At 38.6% G+C, this 24,079-nt stretch overlaps 2 protein-coding genes across 8 annotated transcripts in view; one reads left to right on the plus strand and one right to left on the minus strand.

Annotated features, from left to right (window-relative positions):
- The window catches only part of NEK1 (NIMA related kinase 1), a 233,037-nt gene that overhangs the window by 107,762 nt on the left and 101,196 nt on the right, over positions 1 to 24,079 (minus strand). For all 7 annotated transcript variants that reach the window (XM_079926984.1, XM_079926982.1, XM_079926986.1 and 4 more), the window contains one exon: positions 16,188 to 16,290. In XM_079926984.1, the coding sequence (XP_079783110.1) occupies positions 16,188 to 16,290 (103 nt within the window). The remainder of the gene's footprint in view (positions 1 to 16,187; positions 16,291 to 24,079) is intronic.
- On the plus strand, positions 6,742 to 16,168 carry LOC307189183 (large ribosomal subunit protein uL22-like). The gene has a single exon (XM_079926988.1). The coding sequence runs from the start codon at positions 13,418 to 13,420 to the stop codon at positions 13,970 to 13,972; it is 555 nt and encodes a 184-aa protein (XP_079783114.1). The 5' UTR covers positions 6,742 to 13,417; the 3' UTR covers positions 13,973 to 16,168.

The raw sequence follows: 24,079 nt of genomic DNA on the forward strand, positions 1-24,079 counted from the left end.
AAAAATATTTAAAGAAATCATGGCTCAAAAATGGCATAAGGTATAAATCTACAAGTCCAAGAAACTTAGCAAACCACCAACAGAATAAACCTAAAGAAATCCATGCCCAGAGACAACTTAATCACACTGCTGGAAACTACGGACAAAGAAAGAATCTGGAAGCATCCAGAGAAAAATAAGACATACCTGCAGGAGAAAAAAAGGTGAGGATTTCTCTTCAAAAACTATGGAGGACAAAAAGCAGTGAAGTAACTTTTTAAATGAAATAGAAAAGAACTGTCAACCCAAAATACTACACCCATCGAAAATACTGTTTAGAAATAAAGATGAAATAAAACTAAGAGGATTTATAGCCAACAGACCTAACCTAAAAGAACTGCCAGTCTTTCTGCGAGTGGGTGCGCGATCAATTGGCTGTGTGCGTGCTGCATGGTGCTGGTCTCCGTTGCCGCTGAGAGGGAAGCACGGGCGGCGGCAGAGGCAGGAGAGCAGGCAGCGGCCGGCCGGGCCTTGGCACCTCCCCGTGCACAGCGGGCGGCGACCTAGACGGCGCATGGTGGTGCTAGGCCTCGTGGCAGCGGCGGCCCAGCTGTTGGCGGCAAGCCACCCCAAAACACACCACCAGACGTGGACCTGCCCGCCAGAAAGACAAGATCCAGCCTCATCTACCAGAACACAGGCACTAGTCCCCTCCACCAGGAAGCCTACACAATCCACTAAACCAATTTTAGCCACTGGGGACAGACACCAAAAACAACGGGAACTACGAACCTGCAGCCTGCAAAACGGAGACCCCAAACACAGTAAGATAAGCAAAATGAAAAGATAGAAAAACACACAGCAGATGAAGGAGCAGGATAAAAACCCACCAGACCTAACAAATGAAGAAGAAATAGGCAGTCTACCTGAAAAAGAATTCAGAATAATGATAGTAAAGATGATCCAAAATCTTGGAAATAGAATAGAGAAAATGCAAGAAACATTTAACAAGGACCTAGAAGAACTAAAGATGAAACAAGCAACGATGAACAACACAATAAATGAAATTAAGAATACTCTAGATGGGATCAATAGCAGAATAACTGAGGCAGAAAAACGGATAAGTGACCTGGAAGATAAAATAGTGGAAATAATTACTGCAGAGCAGAATAAAGAAAAAAGAATGAAAAGAACTGAGGACAGTCTCAGAGACCTCTGGGACAACATTAAATGCAGCAACATTCGAATTATAGGGGTTCCAGAAGAAGAGAAAAAGAAAGGGACTGAGAAAATATTTGAAGAAATTATAGTTGAAAACTTCCCTAATATGGGAAAGGAAATAGTTAATCAAGTCCAGGAAGCACAGAGAGTCCATACAGGATAAATCTAAGGACAAACACGCCAAGACACATAGTAATCAAACTGTCAAAAATTAAATACAAAGAAAACATATTAAAATCAGCAAGAGAAAAACAACAAATAACACACAAGGGAATCCCCAAAAGGTTAACAGCTGATCTTTCAGCAGAAACTCTGCAAGCCAGAAGGGACTGGCAGAACATATTAAAAGTGATGAAGGAGAGAAAACTACAACCAAGATTACTCTACCCAGCAAGGATCTCATTCAGATTTGATGGAGAAATTAAAACCTTTACACAAAAGCAAAATCTGAGAGAGTTCAGCACCACCAAACCAGCTTTACAACAAATGCGAAAGGAACTTCTCTAGGCAAGAAACACAAGAGAAGGAAAAGACCTACAATAACAAACTGAAAACAATTAAGAAAATGGAAATAGGAACATACATATCGATAATTACCTTAAATGTAAATGGATTAAAGGCTCCCACCAAAAGACACAGACTGGCTGAATGGATACAAAAACAAGACCCAAATATATGCTGTCTACAAGAGACCCACCTCAGACTTAGAGACACATACAGACTGAAAGCGAGGGGATGAAAAAAGATATTCCTAAAAGAACTAAAGAAAGCTGGAATAGCAATTCTCATATCAGACAAAACAGACTTAAAAGACTATTAGAAGAGACAAAGAAGGACACTACATAATGATCAAGGGATCGATCCAAGAAGAAGATATAACAATTATAAATATTTATGCACCGAACACAGGAGCACCTCAATACATAAGGCAAATGCTAACAGCCATAAAAGGGGAAATCGACAGTAACACATTCATAGTATGGGACTTTAAAACCCCACTTTCACCAATGGACAGATCATCGAAAAGGAAAATAAATAAGGAAACACAAGCTTTAAATGATACATTAAACAAGATGGACTTAATTGATATTTATAAGACATTCCATCCAAAAACAACCACATACACATTTTTCTCAAGTGCTCATGGAACATTCTCCAGGATAGATCATATCTTGGATCACAAATCAAGCCTTGGTAAATTTAAGAAAATTGAAATTGTATCAAGTATCTTCCAACCAAAACGCTATGAGACTAGATATCAATTACAGGAAAAGGACTGTAAAAAAATACAAACACATGGAGGCTAAACAATACACTACTTAAAAATGAAGTGATCACTGAGGAAATCAAAGAGGAAATAAAAAAATACCTGGAAACAAATCACAATGGAGACACGACGACCCAAAACCTATGGGATGCAGCAAAAGCAGTTCTAATAGGGAAGTTTATAGCAATACAATCCTAGCTTAAGAAACAAGAAACATCTCGAATAAACAACCTAACCTTGCACCTAAAGCAATTAGAGAAAGAAGAACAAAAAACCCCCTAAGTTAGCAGAAGGAAAGAAATCATAAAGATCAGAGCAGAAATAAATGAAAAAGAAATGAAGGAAACGATAGCAAAGATCAATAAAACTAAAAGCTGCTTCTTTGAGAAGATAAACAAAATTGATAAACCATTAGCCAGACTCATCAAGAGAAAAAGGGAGAAGACTCAAATCAATAGAATTAGAAATGAAAAAGGAGAAGTAACAACTGACACTGCAGAAATACTAAAGATCATGAGAGATTACTACAAGCAACTCTATGCCAATAAAATGGACAACCTGGAAGAAATGGACAAATTCTTAGAAATGCACAACCTGCCGAGACTGAATCAGGAAGAAATAGAAAATATGAACAGACCAATCACAAGCACTGAAATTGAAACTGCGATTAAAAATCTTCCAACAAACAAAAGCCCAGGACCAGATGGCTTCACAGGCGAATTCTATCAAACATTTAGAGAAGGGCTAACACCTATCCTTCTCAAAGTCTTCCAAAATATAGCAGAGGGAGGAACACTCACAAACTCATTCTACGAGGCCACCATCACCCTGATACCAAAACCAGACAAGGATGTCACAAAGAAAGAAAACTACAGGCCAATATCACTGATGAACATAGATGCAAAAATCCTCAACGAAATCCTAGCAAACAGAACCCAACAGCACATTAAAAGGATCATACACCATGATCAAGTGGGATTATTCCAGGAATGCAAGGATTCTTCAATATACGCAAATCAATCAACGTGATATACCATATTAACAAACTGAAGGAGAAAAACCACATGATCATCTCAACAGATGCAGAGAAAGCTTTCGACAAAATTCAACACCCATTTATGATAAAAACCCTGCAGAAAGTAGGCATAGAGGGAACTTTCCTCAACATAATATAGGCCATATATGACAAACCCACAGCCAACATCATCCTCAATGGTGAAAAACTGAAAGCATTTCCACTAAGATCAGGAACAAGACAAGGTTGCCCACGCTCACCACCCTTATTCAACATAGTTTTGGAAGTTTTAGCCACAGCAATCAGAGAAGAAAAGGAAATAAAAGGAATCCAAATCGGAAAAGAAGAAGTAAACCTGTCACTGTTTGTAGATGACATGATACTATACATAGAGAATCCTAAAGATGCTACCAGAAAACTATTAGAGCTAATCAATGAATTTGGTAAAGTAGCAGGATACAAAATTAATGCACAGAAATCTCTGGCATTCCTATACACTAATGATGAAAAATCTGAAAGTGAAATGAAGAAAACACTCCCATTTACCATTGCGACAAAAAGAGTAAAATATCTAAGAATAAACCTACCTACGGAGACAAAAGACCTGTATGCAGAAAATTGTAAGACGCTGATGAAAGAAATTAAAGATGATACAAAGAGATGGAGAGATATACCATGTTCTTGGATTGGAAGAATCAACATTGTGAAAATGACTCTACTACACAAAGCAATCTATAGATTCAATGCAATCCCTATCAAAGTACCACTGGCATTTTTCACAGAACTAGAACAAAACATTTCACAATTTGTATGGAAACACAAAAGACCCCGAACAGCCAAAACAATCTTGAGAACAAAAAATGGAGCTGGAGGATTCAGGCTCCCTGACTTCTGACTATACTACTACAAAGCTACAGTAATCAAGACAGTATGGTACTGGCACAAAAACAGAAATATAGATCAATGGACCAGGATAGAAAGCCCAGAGATAAACCCATGCACATATGGTCACCGTATCTTTGATAAAGGAAGCAGGAATGTACAGTGGAGAAAGCAGAGCCTCTTCAATAAGTGGTGCTGGGAAAACTGGACAGGTCCATGTAAAAGTATGAGATTAGAACACTCCCTAACACCATACACAAAAATAAGCTCAAAATGGATTAAAGACCTAAATGTAAGGCCAGAAACTATCAAACTCTTAGAGGAAAACATAGACAGAGCACTCTAAGACATAAATCACAGCAAGATCCTTTTTGACCCACCTCCTAGAGAAATGGAAATAAAAAACAAAAATAAACAAATGGGACCTAATGAAACTTCAAAGCTTTTGCACAGCAAAGGAAACCATAAACAAGACCAAAAGACAACCCTCAGAATGGGAGAAAATATTTGCAAATGAATCAACTGACAAAGGATTAATCTCCAAAATTTATAAGCAGCTCATGCAGCTCAATAACAAAAAAACAGACAACCCAATCCAAAAATGGGCAGAATACCTAAATAGACATTTCTCCAAAGAAGATATCCAGATTGCCAACAAACACATGAAAGAATCAACATCATTAATCATTATAGAAATGCAAATCAAAACTACAATGTGATATCATCTCACAGCGGTCAGAACGGCCATCATCATAAAATCTAGAAACAATAAATGCTGGAGAGGGTGTGGAGAAAAGGGAACACTCTTGCACTGCGGGTGGGAATGTGAATTGGTACAGCCACTATGGAGAACAGTATGGAGGTTCCTTAAAAAACTACAAATAGAACTACCATATGACCCAGCAATCCCATTACTGGGCATATACCTTGAGAAAACCATAATTCAAAAAGAGTCATGTACCTAAATGTTCATCGCAGCTCTATTTACAATAGCCAGGAGATGGAAACAACCTAAGTGCCCATCATCGGATGAATGGATAAAGAAGATGTGGCACATATATACAATAGAATATTTCTCAGCCATAAAAAGAAACGAAATTGAGTTATTTGTAGTGAGGTGGATGGACCTAGAGTCTGTCATACAGACTGAAGTAAGTCAGAAAGAGAAAGACAAAATACCGTAAGGTAACACATATATATGGAATATAAGAAAACATAAATGTCTTGAAGAACCTAGGGGTAAGACGGGAAGAAAGACACAGACCTACTAGAGAATGGACTTGAGGATATGGGGAGGGGAAGGGTAAGCTGTGACAAAGCGAGAGAGTGGCATGGACATATATACACTACCAAACGTAAGGTAGATAGCTAGTGGGAAACAGCCGCATAGCACAGGGAGTACAGTTCGGTGCTTTGTGACCACCTGGATGGGTGGGATAGGGAGGGTGGGAGGGAAGGAGATGCAAGAGGGAAGAGATATGGGACCATATGTATATGTATAACTGATTCACTTTGTTATAAAGCAGACCCTAACACACCACTGTAAAGCAATTATACTCCAATAAAGATGTTAAAGAAAAAAAAAAAAGAACTGCATAAGGAATTTCTTCAGGCAGAGAGAAATTATATAAGAAACTTGGATCATTAGTAATGAGTGAATAGCTAGAAAAATGGTAAATATTTGTGTAAATATTAGAAAGTATTCCTGTCCTATTGCCTTCTTAAACATGTTTGAAGTTGTAAGAAAAATTTATAACACGGCCTAATGAGGCTTTAAATTTATGTAAACGTAATATATAAGACAACTGTGGCATAAAGGGGAGTGGGTAAGGGTACCTACATGATGGAAAAATTTCTACATTCCAAATTGAAACAGTAAAATAGCGTTTACAGCTGACCTGGGAACAACAAGGGGTTTGGGGCACCGACTCTTCATGCAGTTGAAAATGAGATAACAAATACGTGTTGTTAAAAGCCACTAACTTGTGCTAATTTGTTACACAGCGAAACAAAAACAAAAACGAACCCCTCCAGTAATATGAGAAACAAAAAGAGATTACATTTTGGTAAGAAAGGACAATTCACTCTAAAACCCCAACGATTCTAAATGTGTATGCTCTCTAAAAAAAAAAAAAAAAAAAAAAAAAGAAAGAAAGAAAGAAAGGAAAAACTGACCAAACTAAAAGGAGAAACAGATAAATCTACAATTATATCTGAAGGCTTCCACTCTCCTATCTCAGTATCAAACAATGTTGGCATAATGTCAGTATGGATCAAGTACTAAAAAGCACCATCAACTCACTGGATCTAATTGAAACATATAGCACTCCACCGAACCACAGCAGGGTACACATTCTTTTCAAGTGTATGTGGAACATTCACGAAGATAGATCATATTCTAGATCAAAGTACAAACGCTAACAAATGTAAAATGACTGAATGAAGTCCTACAAAGTATGTTCTCTGATCATAAAATAAAACCAGAAAACAGTAACAGAAAAAAGTAGGAAAATGTCCAAACAGTTGGAAATTAACCCATTTCTAAGTAATCCATGGGCCAAAGAGGATGTTTCAAGGGGAAATTACAATAAAGTTTGAACTGAATTAAAATGAAAATAGAACACAGAAAAATTTGTGGGGTGCAACTAAAGCAGTGCTTAGAGGGAAATTTACAGCATGCAATACCAATATTAGACAAGAAAAAAGGTCTCACCCTCAGTTATCTAAGCTTCAACCTTAAAAGACCAGAAAAGAGCAAAATAAACAGAAATCAAGCAGAAGGAAGATAACATTGTGAATGTACCTTATGCTACTGAATTGTGTATTTTTAAATGGTTAAGACAGAAAATTTTATGTTTTGTGTATTTTACCACACTAAAAACATATTCTTTCATGGATCGTAGGTCTAAAGGTTAAAAGTAAAACTATAAAAATTTTTTGAAAAATAGGAGCAAATTTTCATGACTACTGGATAGGCAGAGTTTTTAGACATGATAGAGCAAAAGCATGATCCGTAAACAGGAAACCTGAAAACGTACACTTTATCAAAGTTAACACCTTGCGCTCTGTGAAAAATATTGTTAAGAGAATGATAAGCCAAACTGTCACCTAGGAGAAAATATTGGCAAATCACTTACCCAATAAAAGATTTGTCCAGAATATAAAGAACTCTCAAAGCAAAACAGTAACAACACAACACAATTAATATGGACAAATTACTCAGACACACGGTTCCCTAAAGAGGATTATAAGGATCACAAATAAGCAATGAAAAGGGATTCAACATCATTAACATTTAGCGAAATGCAAATCAAACCACAATGAGATACCCCTATACATAGATTAGATGGCCAAAGTAAAAGAGAGCGACAATACCGAATGCTGATGAGGATGTGGGGCAACGGGTGCTCTTGATCACTGATGCTAAGAAGGCAAAAAGGTGCGAGTGCTCTGCCAAATGGCTGACTTTTGAGAACTCAAGTCTACACTTACCACATGATCCAGAAAAGCCACTCTTGGGAATTTACCCTAGAGAAACAAAAACTTACTCTTCTCCAAACACCTGTAAATGAATGATCAAAGCAGCACTGATTATTAATTAACAAAAACTAGAAACAACCCAAATGTCCCTCGGTGGGTGAATGAATAAATGAACTGTAGCACATCCATACAATGGAATACCACTCAACAACAAAAAACAAAAAGTTACTGGTACATGCAACAACTTGGATGAACAGCATTAAGGTGAATGAAAGAAGCCAACCGCTAAAGGTTACATACTATTATATATACCACACACAAATACCATATAAGACATTCTTGAAAAGACAAAACCATAGTAATGGAGAATAGACAGTGGCTTTCAGGGTATTAGGGGTGAGGGGACAGCATGACTATGTTGAGAGAGAGCACGAGAGAGTTTTGGGGTGATGGAATGGTTCTGTATCCTGACTGTGGTGGTGGGTATGTGAATTTATACTTGTGTTAAAATTCATAGAACTGGAGAAGAAAAATAAAGTTAATGTTATTGTATGATGATTTACATAATAAAAGGAAAATTTAAAAATAAGGTACCAATGTGACCGCTAGGAAATGATGTCCAGAAGGCAGCTAGACAGGATGGAAGTTAGGAGGGTAGTCTGCGTAACTGACAGAGATTTTGAGGTCACCAGTCCCTTGTAGAATAGTAAGTGAGATCACCCCAGGGTATTAACTTACAGTGAAAAATAACCAAGGACAGAATCCCAGGAAATATCAGCCTTAGAAACTACGGAAGAAGAGAATCCTGTAGAAGATATTAAGAAATAATAATCAGAAAACTAAGGGATAAACAAAGAGAATTTGGTGTCACGGAAGGCAAGGAAGAAATTTTGAAGAAGTAACTCATGAGATCAAATGTCACAGAAAGGTCAAGTAAGATAAAGATTTAAAATACTCGATTATATTTGGCAGGATGGACATCGGTGACTTCTGTTTCAACAGGATTATGAATAGCGGGTAAGCAATGACAGAGAACAGAGCTTCATTCATTTGAGGTGTCTGGCCATGAAGAGGAGGAAGGAGCCAAGAACGTGAGAAACATGAATATATTTATGGGCTATGCCAGGAAAGACGGGAAGTTCAGAAAAGACAGGAAGCAAGTGACAGAGTAAGGAGGCCCCTTGAGGAAACAGACAGCATGGCCCAGAAAATAAGGCCATGAAAGCGTGGGCTCTCAAGTCAGACTGCAGGGATTTAAACAGGATGTAATCTATCGTTTGGTTGCTGTAAAGCTCAAGCTATCGCTTTAGCTTCTCCACCTCTGCCTCAGTGAGATGTAACATGGGAAGACGACAGAACCTGCCTCAGAGCACTGCTGTGACAAGTGAGTGAGTACAGGTATAGAGCTTAGAACTAAGCCTGACACATCAGCACCCAGTAAACGACCAATGTGAACAATTACCAGCATTATAATCATCGAACAGGATGGAACAGGAAGATTACTTTTGAACAGAGGAAGTTATATCCTTCTCTGAGACTGGAGAAAACAAGGATAGATTGGGCACAATTATGCATAAGTTTATAAGTATGGAGGCAGAAAATGTGACGAAATGTGAGGTTTTTAAGCCCAATTTTCTCGGTGATGTAATGATTATCTTCACAGAAAGGGAAGAAGGATGAAACCATGGAGGAAAGTCCCCACTGTGGGCAACAGGAGAGGCTGCTGACCATGGAGATTCAGAGGACAGCCGAGAAGGACTGAAGCTCTGCTGAAACCAGAGGCCATAAACCCATCTGACACTAGTCATCACAGCTTTAACTTTCTCCAGCAGTGTTCAGAAGTCTGAGAGAAAAAACAGTCACCGACTGAGTTACAGGTAATAAAGAGGGATATGCCCACTCAGAAAGAAGGGCTCTGTGGGAGCATGGAGAGCATATAATTGAGGGAATTTAATGATCGGCTACTCCCATGAGCTTTAAAAGCATCTCTTTTAGAAACTACAAAAATGCCCATCAACTGAGGACTGAACAAACAAACTGTGGTACATCCACACGATGGAATATGACTCAGGAATAAAAAAGAACTACTGATACACACCAGCCTCAAAACTCTATATACTGTATAATAATTTTACATGAAATTCTAGAAGAAACAAGACCACAGTGACAGGAAGCAGACCGGTGGTTGCCTACAGCTGGTAGAAGATTGACTGTCACGGGGCACAAGGAAACTTCTTCCTCCAGTTTTACTGAGACACGACTGACTTACAACACTGTTAGTTTAAGGTGTACAACATAATGACTTGATACACGCATATACTGAGAAAGGATCACTACGGTAAGTCTGGTTATCATCCATCATCTCACATACCGACAGTTTTTTCTCTGGTGGCAAGAGAAGCAACCTTTTAAGAAATGATGGAATGATGCTGTCCTGTGGTTGTGTCAGTGGTTACATGACTACATACACCTGTCAACACTCATCCAGATACATTCCCAACACTGGTGAATTTCACTGTATTTAAACTTCATGTTAATACAGGTGACTTCTTACAAGGCTCTGTGTGGACGCCTGGGCTGCGTGCTCCACCACCAAGCACGGGCTCGAGACAGCTCCTCCCCCTCGCCTTGTCTATATCCCCAGACGCGGCCTCTAAGTCACAGGCAAAGGGACTGTGACGGGCAGAACCTGGAGAAGACCCCCAAGGCTTCCTGATACCCACACCCACTCCCCAGGTGTGCAAGTCTGATGGGTTGTACCGCAGGATTAGGTCACGATAAATGGGATGAGGGACGTTAAACCAGCGAGCTGACCATTAAATGCAGTTTTCCTGGCTGGTTGTAGAAGCGGCAGGTGGGGGGTTGATGCACAGGGAGTTCTTTGACGCTGAGATGAAGGGGCCACATGGTCCCAGTCAAAGTTCTCAGACAGCGAGGCCTGAGTTCCACAGCAGCAGGGAGGGAAGTCCTGCCAGCCCCCTGAGGGGTCGGTGAAGGTGGCTGAGCCTCCAGCTGAGGACACAGCTGTTGACACATCCACCTCAGCCTCAGGAGACCAGGAGCAGAGAACTGTTACAACGTGCCAGAGTCCTGGCCCGGAGAAACTGTAGGTCATAAATTTGTGTTGCTTTAAGCCACTACATTATGGTAATTTGTGTTACACAGCATGGAAAAGGAGAGGTCTATTTTAAACAACCCCTCTACCTCATCATAAGAAAGTTCCAATTTAGAACTTAAAATTGTATGAACTTAAAATCTTAAAATCCCCACAGCTAACCTCAGCTTTCACCTCTATTCTTTACCTCACGCTTCCAGAATATATAGTCTTGTCTAACACCAGACTCTAAGTTATTCCAGAGAGAAACTATATCTGAGTAAGATTTAATTAAGTCATCTTTAATCAATTAATTAACCTATTACCCCCAAAGTGTTTAACACACTGCCTTGTTGTTGTATTAGTGAATAAAGAAAGTAATATACGATGCATCCACCCAAACATACTGAAAAGTAAAAATTCTTCACTTTTTAGCCACATTTTTCTAAAGTAAAGTTTCACGTATACATATAGTCATCTAGGGAATGAAGAAACTCTATACAGGTTAACAAAACGCATCTTGGAAAGTCATATAAAAATCACCGTCAAAAATGCACTGATTTCTAAAGCACATCTTTTAAAAATGATAAAACAACAAAATGAAAATACTAATATCTGATTGCAGTGAGACCATGGCCTCCCCTTCTTCCAAAATTCTACACTTGAGAAGTTGTTCAGTGAATGCATACCAGCACTCCCAAACAAGTGAAACTCTGGGTAGTCCCAAGAACAGAAGGAGCCCAGAGGTAAGGAAAATACACACGTGGGTTTAAGATGAGAAGCGTCATGAGCACAGCCTGTAGGGAAGAGGCCTCGGCAGCAGGTGTGAGCAACAGGAGGCTGCTCTGTGATGAGCTGGCAGCCGGGGCACGAGGGGAACAGCAGCAATGGCGCTTAAAGAAGAGGTCACCCAGCACACTGTCCATCTCCGTGAGCAGCTCCCTTCAGACACGAGTGATGAGAGAGCCCGGACTGAAAGGCCAGGCCGGTGCTCCAGGTGACCAGTGACACCCAGGAAGGTGGGGTCTCCAATGCCCAGAAAGTAAGCTGCCATGTATTTGCCTGGCCAAACAGCAATGTGTCCCACCCATCCTCTACTGTGATGAAAAACTGAACAGAGGAGAGGTCAGCAACACGTGCCCATCCCGCCAGGGGGCCACCCAAACAGAGGCAACGAAGGGTAAAATAGACACCCCCAAACATGAACACACCAGCAAGAACACTAAATGTATGAGGGATGCCAGTACCATGAAACAGGGAGCAGACTTGCTGGAAAAAAAACTGAAGACACCGAGGTGACACGGCCAAGAGTGCACTAAGAACAAGACCTTATGATAACCTTTATGATAATGATAAAGTATCATTAGAGAAATGAGCACAAGATCACAGAGCTTTCAATGAAAACTAAGAAGATTCATGGACATGAGAATACAAGTTTCTAAACTTAAGAGAAAACATCACTGGATGGGCTGAAGAGCGGAGTAGACAAAACAAAAGAACATGTTACGAGCTGAAATTCGGGCCCAGGAATCCTTCCAAAACAGTAAGAAGGGACAAAGGGATAAAAAAGATGAAATAAAAGTACAGAAAAAAAGACATTTGATGCAGAGGTTCCAATCTATCCATTTAACGGAGTTCTCTTAAGGAGAAAAAGGAGAAGCAGCAATATGTGAAGAAGCGTCAGTTAAGAATGTCCCAGAACCGAAGGTGAGTGCTCAGACTGAAGGCATCTGGTTAGAGTCATGACAGGTCAATTAAAAATACCGAGAACACTCAAGCGATATTTCAGAACACGGAAGGCAGAAAAACGGTGCCAAAAGCTTTCAGAGAGGAAAAACCCCTTACAGAGGAACGTGAAGGAAAACCATGTCACAAGACTTGAGAGCGACAATGAGACCATGATGAGGCAGCAGCTTCAAGGTGGGGTGGGGAGCAAACTACCAGCCAAGACTTCCACTTGCAGCTGTGGTGGAGTAACAGGGACCAGACCTGCCCTCCCACCTTCAGCACCTACAAGTCTGGACAAAGTAGATGAAACAACGATTTTCCAACACTGGCAAACAGGCAGCACAAGACAGTGATCCTTGTGAGAAGGGTAACAAGTGAGGTAAGCTCAGCAACTGCCCAGTCTCCAGGCTGCAGCACAGGGAGAGGGTGTCCTGAGTCAGGGAAACAGCAGCCAGAGCTTGGGAGGCTGAAGAGCAGTACCATTTGCAGGAAGGGATACCAAGGAAGAGAGAGCTGCCCAGAGAGTCCTGGAATCCACAGAGGTTTCCCCTGAGTCTCCTGCTGAGGGACGGTTACCATGACATCACCAATCCCTCAGGCTCACTGAGGGCTGGGAACACATCACACTTCCAACAGCCAGACTAGAAAGGCCTCCAAATCAACAGAGCATTGGAGTACCACCAATCTGTCATCAGAGCGTCAAGAGTACTGCCTCGCTTTTCCGGTAAGCAGCCTGAGGTGACCTCTAAAAATGGTTCACTATTCACTTGACCCAGAAAACCCCACAAAATCATGCAAGTCGAGAGGTTCAAATCTTCGTGTTCACTTTAAGAACACTTGTGAAACGGCCCAGGCCATTAAGGGTATGCATATCCGAAAAGCCACCAAGTATCTGAAGGACGTCACTTTAAAGAAGCAGTGTGTGCCATCCCGTCGTTACAATGGTGGAGTTGGTAGGTGTGCCCAGGCCAAACAGTGGGGCTGCACGCAGGGTCGGTGGCCCAAAAAGAGTGCTGAATTTTTACTGCACATGCTCAAAAATGCAGAGAGTAATGCTGAACTTAAGGGCTTAGATGTAGATTCTCTGGTCACTGAGCATATCCAGGCGAACAAAGCCCCCAAGACACGGTGCAGGACTTACAGAGCTCATGGTTGGATCAACCTATACGTGAGCTCTCCCTGCCACACTGAGATGATCCTCACTGAAAAAAACCAGATTGTTCCTAAAGCAGAAGAGGAGGTTGCCCAGAAGAAAAAGATATCCCCGAAGAAATTGAAGAAACAAAAACTTATGGCCCCGGAATAAATGCTGCAAAAAGTAAATGCAAATAAAAGTAAAAAACAACAACAAAAAAAAGAGTACTGCCTGAGCGGTGGCGCCAAGTGCGTTCTAGACGAAAGGCTCTTCTCCACCTGCCTAGCAAAGCTGAGAATCAACCTTGAAAGACTCAAACTATTTTCAAGTAACATAACTGCAGCACAGAATAAATTTATTCATTTGTATTTAAATACAAAAAATCCAAGATAAAATACATAATGCCAGGCATCCAACCACAAATTACCAGGTAGGTAAAGAAGCAGGAAAAGATTACCCAAATGAAGAGAAAATCAGTCAACAAACTGACTCAGGAATGACACAGATAATAGAATTAGTGACAAGGTCATTAAAAAGGCGGCTCTAATCATATTCCATATGTTCAAGAAGGTAGAGAAAAGTGTAAGTATTATAAAGACAGACATGGAAAGTATAAAAATGACCCAAATAAATTTTAAGAGATTAAAAAATACAGTATCTGAAATGAAAAATATACAGTGTCTGGATGGGATTAAGAGCAGAGCAGATTACACAAAGCAGACAAAAAGAGTAATGAACTTGAAGATACAGTAACAGAAGCTGCCCAAAACCAAACACAGGAAAAGGACCAAAAAGGAATGAACAGAGCATCAGCAAGCTGACGTATGGCTACTGAGCACCCAGAGGAAAAAGGAGAGGAGAACAGAAAAAGATTTTGAAGAAATAATGGCTGAATTTTTCCAAATTTGATAAAAACAATAAATCCACTGATCCAAGAAGCTCAATGAACCCCCAACAAAATAAAATGAAGAAAACTACACCAAGATACATCTAAATCAATCCACTTCCAGTGATAAGGAGGAAATGTTAAAAGCCATAAGAGAGAAAAGACACATTACACGCAGAGGAAAATTTAAGAATGACAGCAGACCTCTGGTAAGAACCGGCGTGCCAGGATGTAAGTGGAGAAACACCTTTAAAGAACTGAAAGAAAAAGAACTCTCAACCTATAAGACTACATCCAGCAAAAATATTTTTCAAAAAAGAAGACAAAATGCTTTTTCAGACATACAAATGCTAAGCAAATTTACCAGCAGACCACCACTACAAATTAACATTTAAGTGTGAAGACAAAATAAGGACCTTCCCAACAAATCTTTGACAGTTTCTCTCCAAAAGGTTACGAGAGGATAGTCTCCATCATGAAGACAAACTGAGGGAGGACAGTAGTATATAAGGAACTGTGCTGAGGAAAGAAATGTGTAAATCTTGGTAAGTCTAATAACTGTTTTTAAAATCTGTAACTAAAATTCCAGATGCTACTAACATGGGAGAAATAGGGCAAGGGAAAACAAAGGAGGTTCTCCTCTGTCTATAGAGAGGATACAAATACAGATTAATTCCAGGTATTAGAAAAACAAGCTCATGGGTGTTACACATATACAGGGTAACCATTAAAAAATTTAACTATTTTTCTGTGATATTATTTCAAAGAAAAAAAATCCTAAATTGGAATAATTATATTAATTAACTCATAAAGATATCACTTATGGACTTACAGTAAATCTAAGTCTAAAGAAAACATACTGCCATACAATTGACCTATTTCCTACGTGAGCATGATGCTTCACGGGTGCCGAGCTGACAAACAATCACCATGTGTTCTGTGGACAGAAGGTGAAAAGGCATTTGTGCACCTCTGCAAGTCAAAACTATTAACTACTGAAACGATGATCTAAAACTATTAATATTTTCTTATGTACATGACTTAATTCAGCTAACTGGAATAATTAGAGGCTTTAAAATACTTTTGTTCCTAATTTACTTTTGAGTAAATGCACAGTTACATGTATATTTACCCAAATGTTTATTTTCCATTTTTCTTCTACAATTCTTTGCTACTTAAAAGTATTTAAAACCAGAAGCATAATGGAAGAAAAAAGTAATGTAAGAACTTATTTATTTAATATAAATATCTGGGTTGCTATACCTACTTCAACTCTTTTAAAAGGAAGGATACAGCTACGAACTTACTCTCAATTAACCAAGAAACAACAGAATTTCACGCTTAGCATAAAAGAAATAGCTGAAGAGAAGTTAAATGCTCTGCAAATGTTCAGAGGAAATGTTTATAAAGGATTACGACTCTTGGCGTTTATACCTACCTTGTTCCAGACCTTCACTTTGAATACTAACATGTTCAAAAATCTCAAAAACAAAATCCTACCATATGCCCCTCAGCCCGAGCCTTGTTCTGCCTCGCTTCCCGTCTTCGCTGTAGAAACTCTTCTACCTGCTTTGCTCTTTCCACAGCCAGCTGCCCCTTCTGCCTGAGGAATTTGGACAAATAGCAAAGTTAGAAATTCTGAAGATTAAATATTTCAAAAAGTTTAAATTTACACTTATTCTACATATTTTCTTTAGAGATATTTGCAAAATATGAAGGCTGATATGAAGTAAAATCTTCCTCTGTAATGAAGAAATTGCTACACATATATTAGAATCTACCACTTAAATTGGAGACATTATTATTTTAAATAGAGGTAAAATTTCCACTGCTATGTTCATTTAATCTATTCTACTTATAGACACATAAAATGATTTTAGACTATACCTACAGAAAAATCTCAATAGTTTCCAAGTAGGTAAGCTTATTTCAGAACTCTGCATCAAAGATATCAATCAGTATGGAAGTAAGATTAAAGCAGCAGTGTAGCAACTTCAAAGCTCATCAAAAATAAGGAAGAGTTTGTGTGAATTTTCAAAATTGCAGTAAAAAGTAAAATCTGAATTCCTTGAATATCACAACTATTAAAGAGAAAAATGGATAGATTAGGGGAGAAAACTAAAAGCACACTTATTTGTTTCCATCTTTTCCAGTTAAGTTTCTGTATCCTCCTCTAACAACTATGAGAGAATGTAAACATGTTGGCCTTAGACGACAACTAAAAAATATCAATGACATTTTGAACATCTAATATATATTGTGTGGGACTTCCCTAACCAGTGGAGCAGTGGTTAAGAATCCGCCTGCCAATGCAGTGGACACAGGTTTGATCTCTGGTCTGGGAAGATCCCCCATGCCATGGAGCAACTAAGCCCACGCGCCACAACTACTGAGCCTGCGCTCTAGAGCCCGTGAGCCATAACTACTGAGCCCACGTGTCACAACTACTAAAGCCCACGTGCCTAGAGCCCTGTGCTCCGCAACAAGAGAAGCCACTGCAATGAGAAGCCTACACACCACAACGAAGAGTAGCCCCTGCTCTCCGCAACTAGAGAAAGCCCACGCAGCAACAAAGACCCAATGCAGCCAAAAATAAATAAATAAATTTATAATATATATTGTGTCTGTTACCGTGTACTAGGAAAGATACAAAAATAAACAAAACCCACCCCCCGTAAACAGAGAACTCATTGCATAGTATCAACTGCAGTAATTTTGTGAGTAAGGAAGAAAGATGAGAAAGTTATTGACTGCACTTCTCAGATATTGGCTACGAAGGCACACAAAATTCCTACAGCCTCTGTGACGGACCATAACTAAGTTATGTTCAGAAAAAGATATGAAATAATGCCTTCTCTCTTCCAGTAGATTTAAACACTTCTGATTTTCATACCCCAAACAGTCATTTCTTTTACAGGTTTTGTTAACAATTACAGTTGACCCTTGAACAACACAGGCTTGAACTGTGTGGGTCCACTTAATGTGGATATTTTTCAACAGTAAATACTACAGCACTACGTGTTCATGGTTGGTTGAATCCATGGATGCAGAGGAACCTCAGATATGGAGGGCTGACTATAAGTATATGCAGATTGACCCCCATATTGTTCAAGGGTCAACTGTACTGAGATATGTAAGAATCTTAAATATGAAATTAAATGGTAGAAATTGAAAATCTGATTTACCATAAAGCTATGGAAGACAGTGGCCTAAGATTCATTTAACTTTCATAGTGCTTAAAAGATATTCTTGTGAAACTCCATCATTGGAATTTTCTAGGATTAGATAATCTCTATAGCTGGTTCAGAGCCTTTCCAGTGTATTAATTTTGTAACCTGTAGCTTTACCAAATTCTTTGATGAGCTCTAGTAGTTTTTTGGTACCGTCTTTGGGATTTTCTATGGACAGTATCATGTCATCTGTAAACAGTGACAGTTTTAGTTCTCTTCTTCCAATTTGGATTCCTTTCATTTCTTTTTCTTCTCTGGTTGCTGAGGCTAGGAAAATCTCCTTCATATACTGGGTTGGCCAAAACGTTCATTTTTCTGTATGTTACAGAAAAACCTGAACAAACATTTTGACCAGCTCAATATATAGGCAAGGCTGTTATTCTGGTCTGCTATAGCCCCATTTATATAAGGCTGGGCCTAAAGACGACAGATAAACTTTCAGAGAGTATGACGCTCAGATATGTCATCTGAAACTGTACATCTACTGATAAGGCTCTTTTGAGGAGTCCTGGATGCTTACACCACCATATACAATTAGATAAAATCTCTGCTTTGTATCCTGACTGCACTGACTTCCTTTTCTAACCTTTATAAAAGTAAAACTTCTACAAAGTTTTTATGCTTGATTTCCCATTCTAAGATACTGAGTATCTCCAATGTTTGTCAGTCTGGGGCTCCAACTCAGCATATGTTAATTCATATTCACTGATTGATTTGATTCACTAAATCAAATAATTCAGCTACAAAGAAATATTTTACTAAGAACCTGATCATACACGTAACAGCTTTGATTTAAAGAATGTTCACAGCATTTATGTAAATATAGTACTATCCATTCTATTTATTTATGTAATCTGTAAGTTTTGCTTTACTGAATAGTTTTTTCCTAAGCTGGTTTAAATAAGCAAGTATATATAACTGGTTGCTTTCAATCACAAACTTAAAACCTGTAGTGATTTTTGCTTACCATTATTTCTTTTATCTTCTCATTTATTAAACAAATACTTATTGAGTGTCAACTATTTACCAATATTACATCTGTCTTTAAAGATATAAGATGTATAAAACAGAATTCCAGGAATGCAAGGTTGGTGCAACATATAAAAATCAACCAGAGTAATATACCTTATTAAAAGAATAAAGGACAAAACTAGTTTAATTGATTCTATGATTCCTTGTAATATTTAAAAACCTATACTGTTTTCATTTTTCACATGCATTTCTGTTTACTACTTAATACATACCAAAAAGAAGAACCCATTCTCATATTCTTATTCCCCTTTCAGTAGTAAAACTGTACTGAGTTGTGAGCACAAACTATATACATGTGCAAGGCTCATAGGGATAGAGGAAATAGTCAATTAACTTAATAGTCATTTAATAGTCATTCTCTTCATTAAATGTTATTAAGAATTTATATGTGGGACTTCCCCAGTGGCTCAGTCGTTGAGAATCTGCCTGCCAATGCAGGGGACACGGGTTCAATCCGTGGTCCGGAAGATCCCACATGCTGTGGAGCAACTCAGCCCATGCACCACAACTACTGAGCCTGTGCTCTAGAGCCCGTGAGCCACAACTACTGAGCCTGAGTGCCACAACTACTGAAGCCCATGCACCTAGAGCCTGTGCTCCGCAACAAGAGAATCCACTGCAATGAGAAGCCCGTGCAATGCAATGAAGAGTAGCCCCCGCTCGCCACAACTACAGAAAGCCCGCATACAGCAACAAAGACCCAACAACTACAGAAAGCCCGCATATAGCAACAAAGACCCAACAACTACAGAAAGCCCACATACAGCAACAAAGACCCAACACAGCCAAAAATAAATAAATAAAAGAATTTATACATGTATACTCTTTTATAAACAAATTAAATAGACCATATCTTTTGAGTTCCAAACTTATGCCACTTAAAATTAGTAGAACATTAATCTAGATTAATAGTAAAGGAATGATTAATATAAATACTATATAAGCCACAAATATACAGTAAGAAATTAGGAATCTGGAAAGTGAAATACAGAGACATTAAAATGGGTAAAAAAGAAATAATGAGACAAACTCTTTTTCATCCTGACAAGAGAAAAAAGGAAATTATTTTCTTTTTTTTATACAAATGCATGAATAAATGGAAAGATCTGGGTAAGATACCTCATATCCATGGCTCAAACCTTTTACTAAGGGAAATTAAAAATTTTGAAAGATGACTAAAAATGGATTTGTTTAAGAGGTGAAAACATAAAAATGGCAGCAATCTAGGTAGCAGAAATAATCCGAGAAATGAAAAATGAGTCAATATGGTTTAAGGTAGAAGAGTTGGGGTGGTACAGGGTTAATGAAATGAAAAAAGGATGTCGTGGGTGTATTCACTAAGCTTCCTCCTCTGTTTAAGCAGCATAATGTCTACCTGAGGGAACGGAATTGTTGTCAGCTTTACTCAAATTAAGCAATACAGAGGAAAAGACTTGGAAAAGTTAAAGCTCAATAAAATACAAATGATTAGAGGCACGCAATGGTTTCATAAGATGGTCTCACGTGATTGAGGTTCTAACGTTAAAAGCTAACTGAATATAAGCTCACCCGCTGTAACAAACGTACCACTCTGGTGGGGGACACTGACAACGGGTATAGGGACAGCATGTGGGAAATCTCTGTACCGCCTCCCTCAGTTTTGTGGTGAAGCTAAACTGCTGCAAAAAGTTAGTCTTCAAAACAAATGCTAATTGAGGTGTATTATCAAGACATGGATATAAAAAGCAAAGTCGGAGCCAGAGTTACTGATAAAAAGGGAAGAAGAAAAATAACACCATGAAAAAGGAAGAAGCAAATATGGGTTATCTAAAATATGAGGAAAAGATAACCTGAAGCACTCTTAGATGACTATAGATTTCAGTTTGCTGATTCAGTTTGAATCAGGGAAATGAACTGATTACATATGACAATAACAAACAAATTATAAAAACAAGAAGTTATGACAGTGTGGAGAAAATGCTCTATAATGCCAACGGTACTAAAAAGTTCAACAAAAGAATAGGGAAGCAGCTGCATAGCGCAGGGAGATCAGCTCAGTGCTTTGTGACCAGCTAGAGGGGTGGGATGGGGAGGGGGGAGGGAGACAAAAGAGGGAGGAGATATGGGGATATATGCATATGTATAGCTGATTCACTTTGTTTTACAGCAGAAACTAACACAACATTGTAAAGCAATTATACTCCAATAAAGATGTTAAAATTTTTTAAAAAATGATAATATTCAAATTGGAGGAGACCCTGAATATTAACTAATCCAACTTCTTGCTGAATAAAGTATTCTCATATTCCTATCTAAATATCCCTGACACATGGTCATTCAAACCCCTAGTGTAATACTTTCAGTTTGAGAGCACTGATTAAATCCCACAACAGCCCATCCACTAAACACACCTCATAATGGATGGAAATCTGCCTCTTTACTTCTAATCACAGTACTTCTACAATGTGGAAATACAAAGAAATCTAATTCCTCTTCTACAAGACAAGCCATCCAATTCTTCTGAACTTGCTCCTTTAAGCATGCTTTCTTTAAAGGTAGCGAAATTTTCCCAGCTTCTCTAATTTTCCTCATAAAATGTTTCAAGCCTTAGTAAAGTCAATATGGAACAAAAGTTAAGTGAGTGAACTTTGGCACCAAACTGTCCAACTTCAACTCCCGGTTTTACTAATAAACAGTTATGTGGCCTTCAAGAAATTAGTTATTTATACAGTCATTTATCATATATCAATTTCTTAATCTATAAAACTAGGAACAATAATATGTGCCTTGTAGCACTGGTGATGACTAGATGAGCTAATAATAATCAACTCTCATTATTCCTGGTACTTATGTTGTATAAAGTCACCGTGAATATGAATTAGCACATACTGAATGATTATCCCGAGGAGAATTACAGAGTTAGGCTCCTGACAGCCTCTTGCTACAACATTTTCGCCAGTGGATTAATATACAACCTTGTTTTATGTGTGTTTCTGTTTAAAGATACCTTATTACACGGTCCATTCATTAACACTGAACTCTCGGCCAACAACACTGTAACTCACACTTGAATGAAGCTTCTCTGATACAAATATTTCCTCCATAAGGGAACATCACAGCCTTCTTGCACTTACGAACACCAGACAGCACTTCAGCACAAGGCGTGAGGGCCATTTTAAGCAATGAAATCACCAGCAAAATGCCCCAAAATGCAGAAAATGCAGCTGAGCAGACTATGAAAGTACATTTGTTCATGAGCGCTGAAACAGGAAAGCAGAGCTGGCCTTGCTCCCGCTCAGCTGGGACTTGCGCACTGGGCAACTCAAAGTCCCTGGAGCTCTGTACATGCCCAGGAATGACCGTGAAGGGACTGGGAGTACTGATGTGCGTCTACACATAAATTTTAGCAAGCAGGCAAATCCACAAGCACACAATCCACAGGTAGCGGGAACTGGCGAGGCATGTAAATCCCTCCGCGGTGGTCTTGGTACAGAGTACACAACCTAGCAGCAGCTCCTATGTTTATGTCACTATCATCATCCTCATCATCACCATCCTCATGGGCACATGCTTTGTCAATATTCTGTTGTGTGACCAGTAGTGAATATAGTGAAAACTTCATTTCCTCCATTACTTTAATTTAAAATTTTATATTTTTCAAAAACTTCTTTAGCTCCTAAGAGTAACTGGTACTAGTCAGGGGGCAATAAAATGGGCACAATCATATACTGTTAAATTGAGCATAAATTGGCACAGCTTTTGTAGAAAGAAAATTAGTAGTATTTAGTTAATAAATTTAGTTAAATAAATTTAATTTCATAAATTCAATAAATTTAGTAATATTTCTTTCTAGAGCCTTCATAAAGAACATAACAGAGCAACGCCTTTAATCCAGGAATTACCCTTCTAAGATTGTATTCTACAGAAATAATGAGAAATAAAAAATATGTTCAAAACACAAAGTGTTCAAAAAAGTGAAAAATTACAATGTATTATATTAGAGGATTTGCTATATAAACTATAGTTAACAGCACTGGAATCGAATACAGACATCAAAAGTCCCATGAAAACAATTTTTTGCATGGGAAAATTTTTATGGTAAAAATGTTCAATAAAAAGATACCAAAAAAAAAAAAAAAGAAACCCCAGCAGATAAAACTTTGTGCATGATTTGATCTCCTCTAACTATAGAAAAAGAAATATGAACAAAAGATGCAAAAATAGACCACAGTCTTCATAGTGACTGCCTTGCAGGATGAGCAGTGATTTCTTCTCCTGTTTCTAACACCTACTGATACCTTCCAATATTTCTAAAGCTAATCTATATCACCTTGGTAAGCAGAAAAACAAGACCAAAAAGCCACTTGCGATTTTCCTTCAGGTTTTCTTTTTCCTTGAGCGAAAGGAAGAGAAAAAAGAGGTCTGAACATTTGGCTGAGAATCCTAAGTGAAAGGGGGACGACAGGATGGCCGGCTGCCACTATTTTAAAATCAGGAAATATGTGAGCTTTCTTGACTTCAGCAAAGGAAACAGCATTAAAATGGAACTTGAGGATTAAAGGAAGTAAAATAAATAAATGCCTTTGAATAAAGCAAAACACTGGCATGCAAAGATGACACTTAATGAACACTGTGGTACATGATTCTTTTTGAATTACGGTTTTCTCAGGGTATATGCCCAGTAGTGGGATTGCTGGGTCATATGGTAGGTCTATTTTTAGTTTTTTAAGGAACCTGCCTACTGTTCTCCATAGTGGCTGTATCAATTTACATTCCCACCAACAGTGCAAGAGGGTTCCCTTTTCTCCACACCCTCTCCAGCACTTATTGTTTGTAGATTTTTTGATGATGGCCATTCTGACTGGCGTGAGGTGATACCGCATTGTAGTTTTGATTTGCATTTCTCTAATGATTAGTGATGTTGAGCATCCTTTCATGTGTTTGTTGGCAATCTGTATGTCTTCTTTGGAGAAATGTCTATTTAGGCCTTGTGCCCATTTTTGGATTGGGTTGTTTGTTTTTTTTGATATTGAGCTGCATGAGCTGCTTGTATATTTTGGAGATTAATCCTTTGTCAGTTGTTTCGGTTGCAAATATTTTCTCCCATTCTGAGGGTTGTCTTTTCGTCTTGTTTATGGTTTCCTTTGCTGT

This window comes from Stenella coeruleoalba (assembly GCF_951394435.1).
Source record: "Stenella coeruleoalba genome assembly, chromosome: 7".
Lineage (NCBI taxonomy): Eukaryota > Metazoa > Chordata > Mammalia > Artiodactyla > Delphinidae > Stenella > Stenella coeruleoalba.

Excerpts from the sequence above, each read along its gene's own strand:
- LOC307189183 (XM_079926988.1), top strand. The coding sequence starts at position 13,418 with ATGGTTCACTATTCACTTGACCCAGAAAACCCCACAAAATCATGCAAG.